This window comes from Coregonus lavaretus, assembly GCF_964263955.1.
Source record: "Coregonus lavaretus genome assembly, contig: SUPER_36_unloc_1, whole genome shotgun sequence".
Taxonomy (NCBI): Eukaryota; Metazoa; Chordata; class Actinopteri; order Salmoniformes; family Salmonidae; genus Coregonus; species Coregonus lavaretus.
In genome coordinates, this window is record NW_028167175.1 from 2,001,864 (window position 1) to 2,015,891 (window position 14,028).

A 14,028-nucleotide genomic window follows, 5' to 3' on the forward strand; every position below is an offset into this window, starting at 1 on the left:
GGTTCTATGTCAGATTATTATAGGTTATTGTTCAGGAGGGGTGCTTGTCTTGTCAGGTTCTATGTCAGATTATTATAGGTTATTGTTCAGTAGGGGTGCTTGTCTTGTCAGGTTCTATGTCAGATTATTATAGGTTATTGTTCAGTAGGGGTGCTTGTCTTGTCAGGTTCTATGTCAGATTATTATAGGTTATTGTTCAGTAGGGGTGCTTGTCTTGTCAGGTTCTATGTCAGAGTATTACAGGTTATTGTTCAGTAGGGGTGCTTGTCTTGTCAGGTTCTATGTCAGAGTATTACAGGTTATTGTTCAGTAGGGGTGCTTGTCTTGTCAGATTCTATGTCAGATTATTATAGGTTATTGTTCAGTAGGGGTGCTTGTCTTGTCAGATTCTATGTCAGATTATTATAGGTTATTGTTCAGTAGGGGTGCTTGTCTTGTCAGGTTCTATGTCAGATTATTATAGGTTATTGTTCAGTAGGGGTGCTTGTCTTGTCAGGTTCTATGTCAGATTATTATAGGTTATTGTTCAGTAGGGGTGCTTGTCTTGTCAGGTTCTATGTCAGATTATTATAGGTTATTGTTCAGTAGGGGTGCTTGTCTTGTCAGGTTCTATGTCAGATTATTACAGGTTATTGTTCTGTAGGGGTGCTTGTCTTGTCAGGTTCTATGTCAGATTATTATAGGTTATTGTTCAGTAGGGGTGCTTGTCTTGTCAGGTTCTATGTCAGATTATTACAGGTTATTGTTCAGTAGGGGTGCTTGTCTTGTCAGGTTCTATGTCAGATTATTATAGGTTATTGTTCAGTAGGGGTGCTTGTCTTGTCAGGTTCTATGTCAGATTATTACAGGTTATTGTTCAGTAGGGGTGCTTGTCTTGTCAGGTTCTATGTCAGATTATTATAGGTTATTGTTCAGTAGGGGTGCTTGTCTTGTCAGGTTCTATGTCAGATTATTATAGGTTATTGTTCAGTAGGGGTGCTTGTCTTGTCAGGTTCTATGTCAGATTATTATAGGTTATTGTTCAGTAGGGGTGCTTGTCTTGTCAGGTTCTATGTCAGAGTATTACAGGTTATTGTTCAGTAGGGGTGCTTGTCTTGTCAGGTTCTATGTCAGATTATTATAGGTTATTGTTCAGTAGGGGTGCTTGTCTTGTCAGGTTCTATGTCAGATTATTATAGGTTATTGTTCAGTAGGGGTGCTTGTCTTGTCAGGTTCTATGTCAGATTATTATAGGTTATTGTTCAGTAGGGGTGCTTGTCTTGTCAGGTTCTATGTCAGATTATTATAGGTTATTGTTCAGTAGGGGTGCTTGTCTTGTCAGGTTCTATGTCAGATTATTATAGGTTATTGTTCAGTAGGGGTGCTTGTCTTGTCAGGTTCTATGTCAGATTATTACAGGTTATTGTTCAGTAGGGGTGCTTGTCTTGTCAGGTTCTATGTCAGATTATTATAGGTTATTGTTCAGTAGGGGTGCTTGTCTTGTCAGGTTCTATGTCAGATTATTACAGGTTATTGTTCAGTAGGGGTGCTTGTCTTGTCAGGTTCTATGTCAGATTATTATAGGTTATTGTTCAGTAGGGGTGCTTGTCTTGTCAGGTTCTATGTCAGATTATTACAGGTTATTGTTCAGTAGGGGTGCTTGTCTTGTCAGGTTCTATGTCAGATTATTACAGGTTATTGTTCAGTAGGGGTGCTTGTCTTGTCAGGTTCTATGTCAGATTATTATAGGTTATTGTTCAGTAGGGGTGCTTGTCTTGTCAGGTTCTATGTCAGATTATTATAGGTTATTGTTCAGTAGGGGTGCTTGTCTTGTCAGGTTCTATGTCAGATTATTATAGGTTATTGTTCAGTAGGGGTGCTTGTCTTGTCAGGTTCTATGTCAGAGTATTATAGGTTATTGTTCAGTAGGGGTGCTTGTCTTGTCAGGTTCTATGTCAGATTATTATAGGTTATTGTTCAGTAGGGGTGCTTGTCTTGTCAGGTTCTATGTCAGATTATTATAGGTTATTGTTCAGTAGGGGTGCTTGTCTTGTCAGGTTCTATGTCAGATTATTATAGGTTATTGTTCAGTAGGGGTGCTTGTCTTGTCAGGTTCTATGTCAGATTATTATAGGTTATTGTTCAGTAGGGGTGCTTGTCTTGTCAGGTTCTATGTCAGATTATTACAGGTTATTGTTCAGTAGGGGTGCTTGTCTTGTCAGGTTCTATGTCAGAGTATTATAGGTTATTGTTCAGTAGGGGTGCTTGTCTTGTCAGGTTCTATGTCAGATTATTATAGGTTATTGTTCAGTAGGGGTGCTTGTCTTGTCAGGTTCTATGTCAGATTATTATAGGTTATTGTTCAGTAGGGGTGCTTGTCTTGTCAGGTTCTATGTCAGATTATTATAGGTTATTGTTCAGTAGGGGTGCTTGTCTTGTCAGGTTCTATGTCAGAGTATTATAGGTTATTGTTCAGTAGGGGTGCTTGTCTTGTCAGGTTCTATGTCAGATTATTACAGGTTATTGTTCAGTAGGGGTGCTTGTCTTGTCAGGTTCTATGTCAGATTATTATAGGTTATTGTTCAGTAGGGGTGCTTGTCTTGTCAGGTTCTATGTCAGATTATTATAGGTTATTGTTCAGTAGGGGTGCTTGTCTTGTCAGGTTCTATGTCAGATTATTATAGGTTATTGTTCAGTAGGGGTGCTTGTCTTGTCAGGTTCTATGTCAGATTATTATAGGTTATTGTTCAGTAGGGGTGCTTGTCTTGTCAGGTTCTATGTCAGATTATTATAGGTTATTGTTCAGTAGGGGTGCTTGTCTTGTCAGGTTCTATGTCAGATTATTATAGGTTATTGTTCAGTAGGGGTGCTTGTCTTGTCAGGTTCTATGTCAGATTATTATAGGTTATTGTTCAGTAGGGGTGCTTGTCTTGTCAGGTTCTATGTCAGATTATTATAGGTTATTGTTCAGTAGGGGTGCTTGTCTTGTCAGGTTCTATGTCAGATTATTATAGGTTATTGTTCAGTAGGGGTGCTTGTCTTGTCAGGTTCTATGTCAGATTATTATAGGTTATTGTTCAGTAGGGGTGCTTGTCTTGTCAGGTTCTATGTCAGATTATTATAGGTTATTGTTCAGTAGGGGTGCTTGTCTTGTCAGGTTCTATGTCAGATTATTATAGGTTATTGTTCAGTAGGGGTGCTTGTCTTGTCAGGTTCTATGTCAGATTATTATAGGTTATTGTTCAGTAGGGGTGCTTGTCTTGTCAGGTTCTATGTCAGATTATTATAGGTTATTGTTCAGTAGGGGTGCTTGTCTTGTCAGGTTCTATGTCAGATTATTATAGGTTATTGTTCAGTAGGGGTGCTTGTCTTGTCAGGTTCTATGTCAGATTATTATAGGTTATTGTTCAGTAGGGGTGCTTGTCTTGTCAGGTTCTATGTCAGATTATTATAGGTTATTGTTCAGTAGGGGTGCTTGTCTTGTCAGGTTCTATGTCAGATTATTATAGGTTATTGTTCAGTAGGGGTGCCTGTCTTGTCAGGTTCTATGTCAGATTATTATAGGTTATTGTTCAGTAGGGGTGCCTGTCTTGTCAGGTTCTATGTCAGATTATTATAGGTTATTGTTCAGTAGGGGTGCTTGTCTTGTCAGGTTCTATGTCAGATTATTATAGGTTATTGTTCAGTAGGGGTGCTTGTCTTGTCAGGTTCTATGTCAGATTATTATAGGTTATTGTTCAGTAGGGGTGCTTGTCTTGTCAGGTTCTATGTCAGATTATTATAGGTTATTGTTCAGTAGGGGTGCTTGTCTTGTCAGGTTCTATGTCAGATTATTATAGGTTATTGTTCAGTAGGGGTGCTTGTCTTGTCAGGTTCTATGTCAGATTATTATAGGTTATTGTTCAGTAGGGGTGCTTGTCTTGTCAGGTTCTATGTCAGATTATTATAGGTTATTGTTCAGTAGGGGTGCTTGTCTTGTCAGGTTCTATGTCAGATTATTATAGATTATTGTTCAGTAGGGGTGCTTGTCTTGTCAGGTTCTATGTCAGATTATTACAGGTTATTGTTCAGTAGGGGTGCTTGTCTTGTCAGGTTCTATGTCAGATTATTATAGGTTATTGTTCAGTAGGGGTGCTTGTCTTGTCAGGTTCTATGTCAGATTATTATAGGTTATTGTTCAGTAGGGGTGCTTGTCTTGTCAGGTTTATGTCAGATTATTATAGGTTATTGTTCAGTAGGGGTGCTTGTCTTGTCAGGTTCTATGTCAGATTATTATAGGTTATTGTTCAGTAGGGGTGCTTGTCTTGTCAGGTTCTATGTCAGATTATTACAGGTTATTGTTCAGTAGGGGTGCTTGTCTTGTCAGGTTCTATGTCAGATTATTATAGGTTATTGTTCAGTAGGGGTGCTTGTCTTGTCAGGTTCTATGTCAGATTATTATAGGTTATTGTTCAGTAGGGGTGCTTGTCTTGTCAGGTTTATGTCAGATTATTATAGGTTATTGTTCAGTAGGGGTGCTTGTCTTGTCAGGTTCTATGTCAGATTATTATAGGTTATTGTTCAGTAGGGGTGCTTGTCTTGTCAGGTTCTATGTCAGATTATTATAGGTTATTGTTCAGTAGGGGTGCTTGTCTTGTCAGGTTCTATGTCAGAGTATTACAGGTTATTGTTCAGTAGGGGTGCTTGTCTTGTCAGGTTCTATGTCAGATTATTATAGGTTATTGTTCAGTAGGGGTGCTTGTCTTGTCAGGTTCTATGTCAGATTATTATAGGTTATTGTTCAGTAGGGGTGCTTGTCTTGTCAGGTTCTATGTCAGAGTATTATAGGTTATTGTTCAGTAGGGGTGCTTGTCTTGTCAGGTTCTATGTCAGATTATTATAGGTTATTGTTCAGTAGGGGTGCTTGTCTTGTCAGGTTCTATGTCAGATTATTATAGGTTATTGTTCAGTAGGGGTGCTTGTCTTGTCAGGTTCTATGTCAGATTATTATAGGTTATTGTTCAGTAGGGGTGCTTGTCTTGTCAGGTTCTATGTCAGATTATTATAGGTTATTGTTCAGTAGGGGTGCTTGTCTTGTCAGGTTCTATGTCAGATTATTATAGGTTATTGTTCAGTAGGGGTGCTTGTCTTGTCAGGTTCTATGTCAGATTATTATAGGTTATTGTTCAGTAGGGGTGCTTGTCTTGTCAGGTTCTATGTCAGATTATTATAGGTTATTGTTCAGTAGGGGTGCTTGTCTTGTCAGGTTCTATGTCAGAGTATTACAGGTTATTAGCATGATATTAGTGTTAAAGGGGCAATCTGGGATTTAAACAACAACAAAGTGAACACCCACCACCTTTTTGAGGGTGAACAGCTAAGGGATGGCGCTGGAGAAATGCAACCACTCAAGTTCATAGACAGAGCTATGGATGCAAGTTAATGTTTATTGTTAATGTTAAGAGAGAGTATTTGAAATAGGGGCTTTTTACTGTAGCAGCATAGATACCAGTTGTAGATAGAATAGAGATATTTTGTGAGAGAGACAGCCCTGGTTGGTTGGCTGGTTGCCTTATCCTTCTGAAAGGCTGGCTGGTTGGTTGCCTTATCCTCCTGAAAGGCCGGCCCTGGCTGGCTGGCTGACTGGCTGGCTGGTTGCCTTATCCTTCTGAAAGGTCAGCCCTGGCTGGCTGGCTGACTGGCTGGCTGGTTGCCTTATCCTTCTGAAAGGCCGGCCCTGGCTGGCTGGCTGCCTTATCCTTCTGAAAGGCCGGCCCTGGCTGGCTGGCTGGCTGCCTTATCCTTCGAAAGCTAAACAAACTAACAGCTGTGTGTTTGCCAGATGTGACGTGCTCTATAGACTCCTTCACAGAGCTTTAGTGACATAAGAGTTGGCAAGACGGCACAAACAGATCTGGGACCTGGCTATAGACTCCTTCACAGAGCTTGAGTGCCTCCGGCCCATGCCTCGCCAACCTCCACCGATGGGGCATTAAAGCAAGCCCCCTTAGTGCCTGTGGGGTGGAGCAAACCAAGCACCACATTCCTAAGGTCTGTCCAATCTACCAACTCAGCGGAGGCCTACAGACCCTCCCTCAACTCAGCAGGACCGGAAGCAATGGCTTGGCTAAAGGAATTCACTAAATAAATACATTGATGTTGTTTGTCTCTCTGGCTGCTTCCTTTAGGTTGATGAGATCTACCACGATGAGTCCTTGGGAACCAACATCAACATCGTCCTCGTCCGCATGATCATGGTCGGGTACAGACAGGTAAGACTTTTCCTCTTCCTGATCACAGACAGGTAAGACATTACATTACACCCGTCGCTCGCACTGTCTCTGTCTCCTTCTCTCTGTCTCTCTGTCTCTCTCGCTCTCTCTCTCTCCAGGGGCGATTCTAAGATTTTCTGGATGGGGGGACCAAGAACCAGTAATGGGTGGCCATGGGAAATCAACTAATTGTATCACAAATAGTGTTGAAATTGGCTTAAACTAGGATGCATTGTATTGAATAACTGTTTCAACTGTTAATTTGTATTTGCCCTAATCTATTCAAATAAATCAATTTGAAGTGATCCATCTTGATCCATATTCAAGTTTGATGTTCAGTGGTACCTCCCATCTAAAGATTTGTTCCCCCCTCCAAGGAATTTTTGGAAAGTTGAAGCTGATTTACTGCCTTTCTACACAGGGACTTAAACAACATTCTAGAACAAACACATGCCATAGCCTATAGACATGAGCTATTAGCTAGCTGTCAAGTCAAACAGCAATTATCTAGCCATCTTATAATAATAATATGCCATTTAGCAGAGGCTTTTATCCAAAGCGACTTACAGTCATGCGTGCATACATTTTTGTGTATGGGTGGTCCCGGGGATCGAACCCACTACCTTGGCGTTACAAGCGCCGTGCTCTACCAGCTGAGCTACAGAGGACCACCTCTGCACAGCTTTCGTCAACTCAATTGAGAGAGAAGTCGCGCTGTTCGATCACAGCAGCTGCGCTTTCCAAAGTCCTAAAGCCAGCCAGCCAATTAAACAGACTTCTCACCAGCCGGCCGCATTGTCCTAAAGCCAGCACTGTAATACAGCTAAACTGCCAGAAGAAACGCACCGTTTTCTCTTGACAGCACTCTGACCCAATGAGAATGTGGGGCATTAAGGGTGGATAATCATATTTCGGGGGGGCGTTTCCACCCCCTCTGAAATAACCTCTCTCTCTCCCTCTTCCTCTTCCTCTCCCTCTTCCTCTCCCTCTCTCTGTCCCTCTCTCCATCATATTGCTGTTCTTCTTTAATCTATCTGCACTGAAGTAAAGAGGAAATATGATTTAGCAGCTCTTGGAGGACAGTGGATATTGATAAGGATGCTTTTTTATTGTTGAAGAAGCACCAAAACATGTTGGTTTTACTTTGAACCATAAAGAAACATGATCATCAACTTCCACTGGCCTCCAAGAGCTGCTGAATCTCCTCTTCACTTGGATCCTCAAATCCTGCATCTTGGTTGGAGAGCGAGGTAGCAGCAGTGTTCCACACCCTTTGCTCTCAATCTGTCTGCACTGAACTGACTGCTTATCCCTGAGCCAGCACATCTCTGTCTCTGGTTGGCTGTGTCTGGCTGGTCCTCTGTTCTGGTTGGCTGTGTCTGGCTGGTTCTCTGTTCTGGTTGGCTGTGTCTGGCTGGTTCTCTGTTCTGGTTGGCTGTGTCTGGCTGGTTCTCTGTTCTGGTTGGCTGTGTCTGGCTGGTCCTCTGTTCTGGTTGGCTGTGTCTGGCTGGTTCTCTGTTCTGGTTGGCTGTGTCTGGCTGGTTCTCTGTTCTGGTTGGCTGTGTCTGGCTGGTTCTCTGTTCTGGTTGGCTGAGACAGATAGAGAGTGTGTTTATACAACCCTGATTAGATGAGCTCCAACACGCTCAACGTGTCTCTCTGGCTGCGTCCCAAATGTTCCCCTAATCCCTATATAGTGCACTTCTTTTGACCAGGGCCCATAAGGGCACTATATAGGGAATAGGGTGCCACTTGGGATGCACCCTCTGTCCCACTCCCAGCTCAGAAGCTACTCAACCAAAGGCACAGCAGTCATTTTGTTGGAGGTAGTATAGCTTTGAAGGCCTCTTTTTCTCGCCTTTTCAACACCTTTTGTGTTAAGGGTGAGAAGGGTTGTACTGGTGCGGTAGAACGGGACCAGGTTTCAGGGTAGTCTAGTTAAATATCAGTATGTATGGCTACCAGCAGTAAGCATAGAACACCTCTGTCATCTTCTGTTAATGTACATAGTTGTGTTTGATTCCTAGCAGAATTATAGTTGTGTTTGACTCCTAGTAGATTCCTAGTTGTGTTTGATTCCTAGCAGAATCATAGTTGTGTTTGATTCCTAGCAGAATCATAGTTGTGTTTGATTCCTAGCAGAATCACAGTTGTGTTTGATTCCTAGCAGAATCATAGTTGTGTTTGATTCCTAGCAGAATCACAGTTGTGTTTGATTCCTAGCAGAATCATAGTTGTGTTTGATTCCTAGCAGAATCATAGTTGTGTTTGATTCCTAGCACAACTATTTCCACTTGACTCTCACCTCCTTCACTGCAGTCCAAGAATGAATAGTGACACCTCATGTGAATAGAAACACACATGGTCGAGTCGAGCTCCTCTCCAGTGGGTGTTTCAGGGGCTTACTCACAGTCTGCCCTCTGGATGACTAGTATAGGACCCTGAATGTATCCTGACCATATGTTGACTAGTATAGGACCCTGAATGTATCCTGACCTGTTGACTAGTATAGGACCCTGAATGTATCCTGACCTGATGACTAGTATAGGACCCTGAATGTATCCTGACCTGTTGACTAGTATAGGACCCTGAATGTATCCTGACCTGTTGACTAGTATAGGACCCTGAATGTATCCTGACCTGTTGACTAGTATAGGACCCTGAATGTATCCTGACCTGTTGACTAGTATAGGACCCTGAATGTATCCTGACCTGTTGACTAGTATAGGACCCTGAATGTATCCTGACCTGTTGACTAGTATAGGACCCTGAATGTATCCTGACCATATGTTTTTCTTGACCATATGACATAAAAACTCCAGGCCAAATGTATTGAGTAGAATTGACCCTTCACTAAGCCACGCTCCCTGGGTTACTATTGCAAACCTCAGACAACATTTTCCTGGGAAGCCCATTTCCCACTTTCAGACCACTGGAGAAAACCCCTTACGATGACCTCAAACTGTGTTTTTACTACACAAGGAAATTAAACACTACCGCTTGCTAATCAGGACACTCTCGGGTATGTTGTGGTGGACTGTGAGGACAATTGCTTCACGGGAACCTGGTAAGATCAAGTTCTGTAGCTAACTAGTGCTCTCAAATTGTATTCTGATGTTGACAGCCGATGAGTTGTGTTCATTACATAGTTCACTTGGCTCACTAGCATACATTTGGAGAAAACAAGTTATACTAACTAGGTAGCTAGCGTTAGCAGCATTTTCAGTGGTGGACAATGACACTGAGAGATAGCTAACCAGCTAGCAAACAATGTAACAATATAGTATAATTTCGGATTCGAAAAATGCTCCATTGAATCAATTCAGAATCTAGTAGAAAGTACTCCTGGTGCACTGTTCAATTATTTAGCCATTTTTAAATATATATAAAAATATATATATATTTAAACATTGGCTTCCATGTTATTGAAATGAGAGCTTATCCGAGGATGTTGGACACCAGCTTGGTTAGAGACAGAGTGCTGTGATTGGTTGCGCAAACTTCTGGGGCGGGGGCTTAGCGAAGGGTCAATTTGGGCCCAGAGTTTTTCATGGCCAGGTCATGTGCTCAGGACAAACTCCGGGCCCACCGTAGGGTCGTTCCTAAATTACCTCCAGTGTGTCAGAGTGCGCTCTGGGTAGTAAGTAAAATTCAGAACGTTGTCAGATGGTTCATTTCTAAATTCAGAGTGTTTTGTTCTCGGAGCGTTCAGAGCGCTCACTGGATGGATGCTCTGGCCGAGAAGTAGGGTTGATCCGAGCATTCTGACCTCACAATGGCAGTCAAGCACCCAAGCTAAGCACGCTAAGTGTATTTTGTTTTGTGTACAAGGACATTTTTATTTTGTTTAGTAGTGTGATGTAAGCCCATGTGGGCTGTGGACCGTTAGGTGTATGACACTTAAATAAAATATATAAATCAAATATAACTGGCTAAAGTTATCTAGCCTGCTAGCTAGCTACTACCAGAAACTAATGAGAGAACAACTCACACCATTTGACTCGCCCTAGTGGACGGAGCTGGTTAGACTGTTTGAATGTTATCTAAAAGCAGTGCTTAATTTGGGCCGGATCCTGCCGGAACAGGATCCGGCACCTCTCCGTTTTTCGACCGTTTTGTTCCGGAACCTATTTGGCTGGATCCGGTACCTCTCGTGGCATGAAAAAATATTTTTCACTTTTTGCAATGTAAAAATTCAAAATAAAAGTTAATTGGAGTTTCCTCTTCGTTAGTTCTCCTGCACCCACAAAAAAAATGTAATGTGAAAAAGTCGATTTTCAGCCCGGGACTAATATTCTAAGAGATGATTTGGGGGGTTGGGCCGGTCCGGGTTTATGGTTTGCACAACATTGTAGCCTATGTTTGAGACCAACGCGTGTTGGCCGTGGCTGTGTGAGAAGCACTTCAGTATCTCTCGCATAACTAGAATGAGATTCACTTTCTATGATCTCTCTCCCTCCCTCTCTCCCTCTCTCTCTCTGCTCCAATAGACATGAGCCTGCAACTCTCATCTCTCCAGCGTTGCACTTATTTCCTTATAGAATCACAGCTGCGCCAAGGCTTCTGGAGGAACTGCAGCAACCCCGATACATTGAAATACATTTGCCAAAGTCTATTCAGAAATAAACGAAATCGTTCAGAATAGCCTAGTACACCATGAGAAGGTCAATCATGTAGCCACAGAGGATCAATAGCTTCTTTAAAAAAAATATCCTAGCTGTGGATTATAGCCCAATAACAAGGAATAAAGCCTAAAGTTGGGAACGCGTGGCTAATCTGTCAGTGAAAAAAACAGCACGCAGACAAAACAGGCCTTTCTCAATATTTCAAATACAACGAGGGAAAACACAGGTTGGAAAGCAAATGGCTCCTGCTTAAAAGAGAAGACTCTATGCTGTAGGCTACCAAAATATATGATCAACTTCCAAATATTGTTTTACAAAAGAGAGTGAGAGATAGGCTTTTGGCACGAGCGCATCGACAATCACCAGTGAGTGAGCTGCACATTATTCGGTGAGCCAGTGAAAGTATTTTTAGGACTATAATTTCCTCCTCATATTGTAGCCGACAATATGTGCGTCTCCACACAGCTAGGCCTAGGCTACTGATGGATTCAAGACAAGGTTGTTTTTAATGATCTCAGATTCTCAGTTTGTCAGTGTCAAAGTAGCCTGCCATTTTGATCATTTGTGCAGTATTCAAAAAAGTCTCCAGTCATGTAAAAGGACGTAGAATTGCATGAAATGCGTTTATAAAAGGCCCATATTTTCCTGGCTACTAAAAATGTTCCCCATGTGTACAACTTCTGTAAGTGCCTCTACTCCACTGCAAATGCAATTATATGTTTGGGTACCTCAGAACTCCCCAGGTCACCCCCCTCTAGCGCTCAAGTTTCCGGAACCTCCCGATTTACAAATTAAGCACTGTCTAAAAGGTTAGCGACTGTAACTGTGCTGCTGGCAACAATATAATTCAGTTATTTTTGCCAATGTTTACGACGCCTGTCATATTCTACGAGGTGAAGGGCGTTCGTAAATTCGTGAAATTATTCTACGCTCTAGCACTCTCAAACGAGATTGCTCTGAAGTCGGAGCAGACTTGTGGGACAAAATAATGACTTGCATGCTGATTTTTGGCCTGTGGACGTCTGGCGCAGACCCCTGATAGTCCTTCACGTAATCCTCTCCTCAACCACTAGAACATTCTCCAGGCTGTTGCTGTAAAACAATAGGACTGCATCCCAAATGGCACCCTATTCCCTATGTAGTGCACTACTTTTGACCAGGGACCGTAGTACACCCTAGGTACATACAATATGTTCTCAACCGACTTGGTACAAATTTACTATTAATGACATTATGTTTTAGTCATTGAGCAGATGCTGTTATCCAGAGCAAATAAGAATCAGTGCTTTCAACTCAAGTAGCTAAAACAAGCGTGCTGATCCCGATCATTGCAGGTAAAACCATTTTGAAATAACCGCCATCTGCTAAACGAGTGCGAGTAAGAGTAATAATGATGATAAAACACTGTGAGACGATACCATTCAGCAGTTATGGTAGGCTGTTAGCCTGAGTGCCAGCTCAGCAGTTATGGTAGGCTGTTAGCCTGAGTGCCAGCTGTTTGTGCTATCATGACAACTCCTCGTCACTCACTGGCTTAACAATGACAGCAATGGAGTTGGCAAGAGCACAAACAGATCTGGGATCAGACTCGTAGATTGTTTCTGAAAGGAGAACTGTATTTTCTTTCATCCTATCACCCCCCCAGTCCATCAGCCTGATCGAGCGAGGCAACCCGTCCCGTAGCCTGGAGCAGGTGTGTCGCTGGGCCAACACGCAGCAGCGCCGGGACCCCGATCACGCTGAGTACCATGACCATGCCATCTTCCTCACAAGGCAAGATTTTGGTCCCGCAGGTATGCAAGGTACTGTATTTCTCTCGATCGAGGCCTGTGCAGACTGATACCACAGATATCTCCTTCCATTCACAAGGGTTGGCTCCTTTCAAGTCTTGCTCAGGTAAGGTCTCTGGAAACTTGACAGAGTTGGGGTCAGTTCCTTTTTCAATTCCAAGTCCATTCCGGAAGTAAACTGAAATTCCAATCCCAGATTTGTTTCCCCTTATTGCTTTTCAATTGGAATTGGAATGTCAGTTTACTTCCAGAATTGTCGGAATAGTGATGGAATGGACCCCAACCCTGCTGGGAACTTACAGGGAAAGCAGGCAGCTGCTGCTGTGGTCCAGAAATGTTGTCCATCCCAAGTGGCACCCTATTCCCTATATAGTGCACTACTTGTGACCAGAACCCAATGGGCCCTGGTCAAAAGTAGTGCATAAAGGAAACTGGGAGCCATTTGGGACGCAGGCATGGTCCTGAGCATGCGTACATCTGCCAGTGGTGACCTCACATAACACTGAGTACATCATTGAGTATTTTCCAACACTTGGCTGACTGACTGGGCATTGGTGCCAACCTATGTTTAAAAAAAAATTACATCAGATCTACAAAAGATTTTCTGGCATGTAGGGAAAAAACATGAAAATGCTCAGAATTTTTTGATATTCCCATTTTCTAGTGTTTTTTTTAGTTTCCAGGTAGTCTCTATGTAACTTCTAATTAAACAGAACTAGGAGATGTCCTCTCTGTGTTGTTTTACGTAATACAACTCATCTTAGATAATCTCTACTTACATCATCATGGTTTGAATCAATGTGTACTAAAGTACTCCCACTCTGTCTATTTGTAAGACAAGTGAATGAAGATAGACATGCTGCCTTTGCTACCCAATAGACTTGAAATCATTTTAAGACAAAGAATGTCAGTACATTTACATTTTAGTCGACGCTCTTATCCAGAGTGACTTACAGGAGCAATTAGGGTTAAGTGCCTTGCTCAAGGGCCCATCGACAGATTTTTCACCTTGGGGATTAGAACCAGCGACCTTTCGATTACTGGCACAACGCTCTTAACCACTAAGCTACCTGCCGCCTCATGTCATTTAATACAGTAACTATTTTCTCTCTGAGTAACCTCTAGAGGAAACGCTTCAAGTTCAAGGTAAAGTGTTTGAAAGTTGTGTTGAAGATATTTTACTTAGTATTTGATATAAAATGTACACATCCACATTACAGTATGTATTTTGGGAACAAGATCTGAACAGTCGTTTTAATGTCACCACACGACCAGAAGCACAACACCATTTCTTGAGACTTGATCACTGCAACTCAAGGTTTTGGTGAAACCCAACATCTACAACTACCTTCTTTTTGAAGTTCACTGTCACATATTGACTTT

General features: G+C 42.2%; 1 protein-coding gene across 1 annotated transcript in view; it reads left to right on the forward strand.

Moving 5' to 3' along the window:
• LOC311111094 (A disintegrin and metalloproteinase with thrombospondin motifs 14-like) overlaps positions 1–14,028 on the forward strand; it is a gene marked incomplete at its 5' end in the record, with an annotated part of 276,043 nt that overhangs the window by 97,371 nt on the left and 164,644 nt on the right. The window contains 2 exons of the mRNA XM_084189095.1: positions 6,147–6,230; positions 12,501–12,657. Of these exons, the coding sequence (XP_084045221.1) occupies positions 6,147–6,230; positions 12,501–12,657 (241 nt within the window). The remainder of the gene's footprint in view (positions 1–6,146; positions 6,231–12,500; positions 12,658–14,028) is intronic.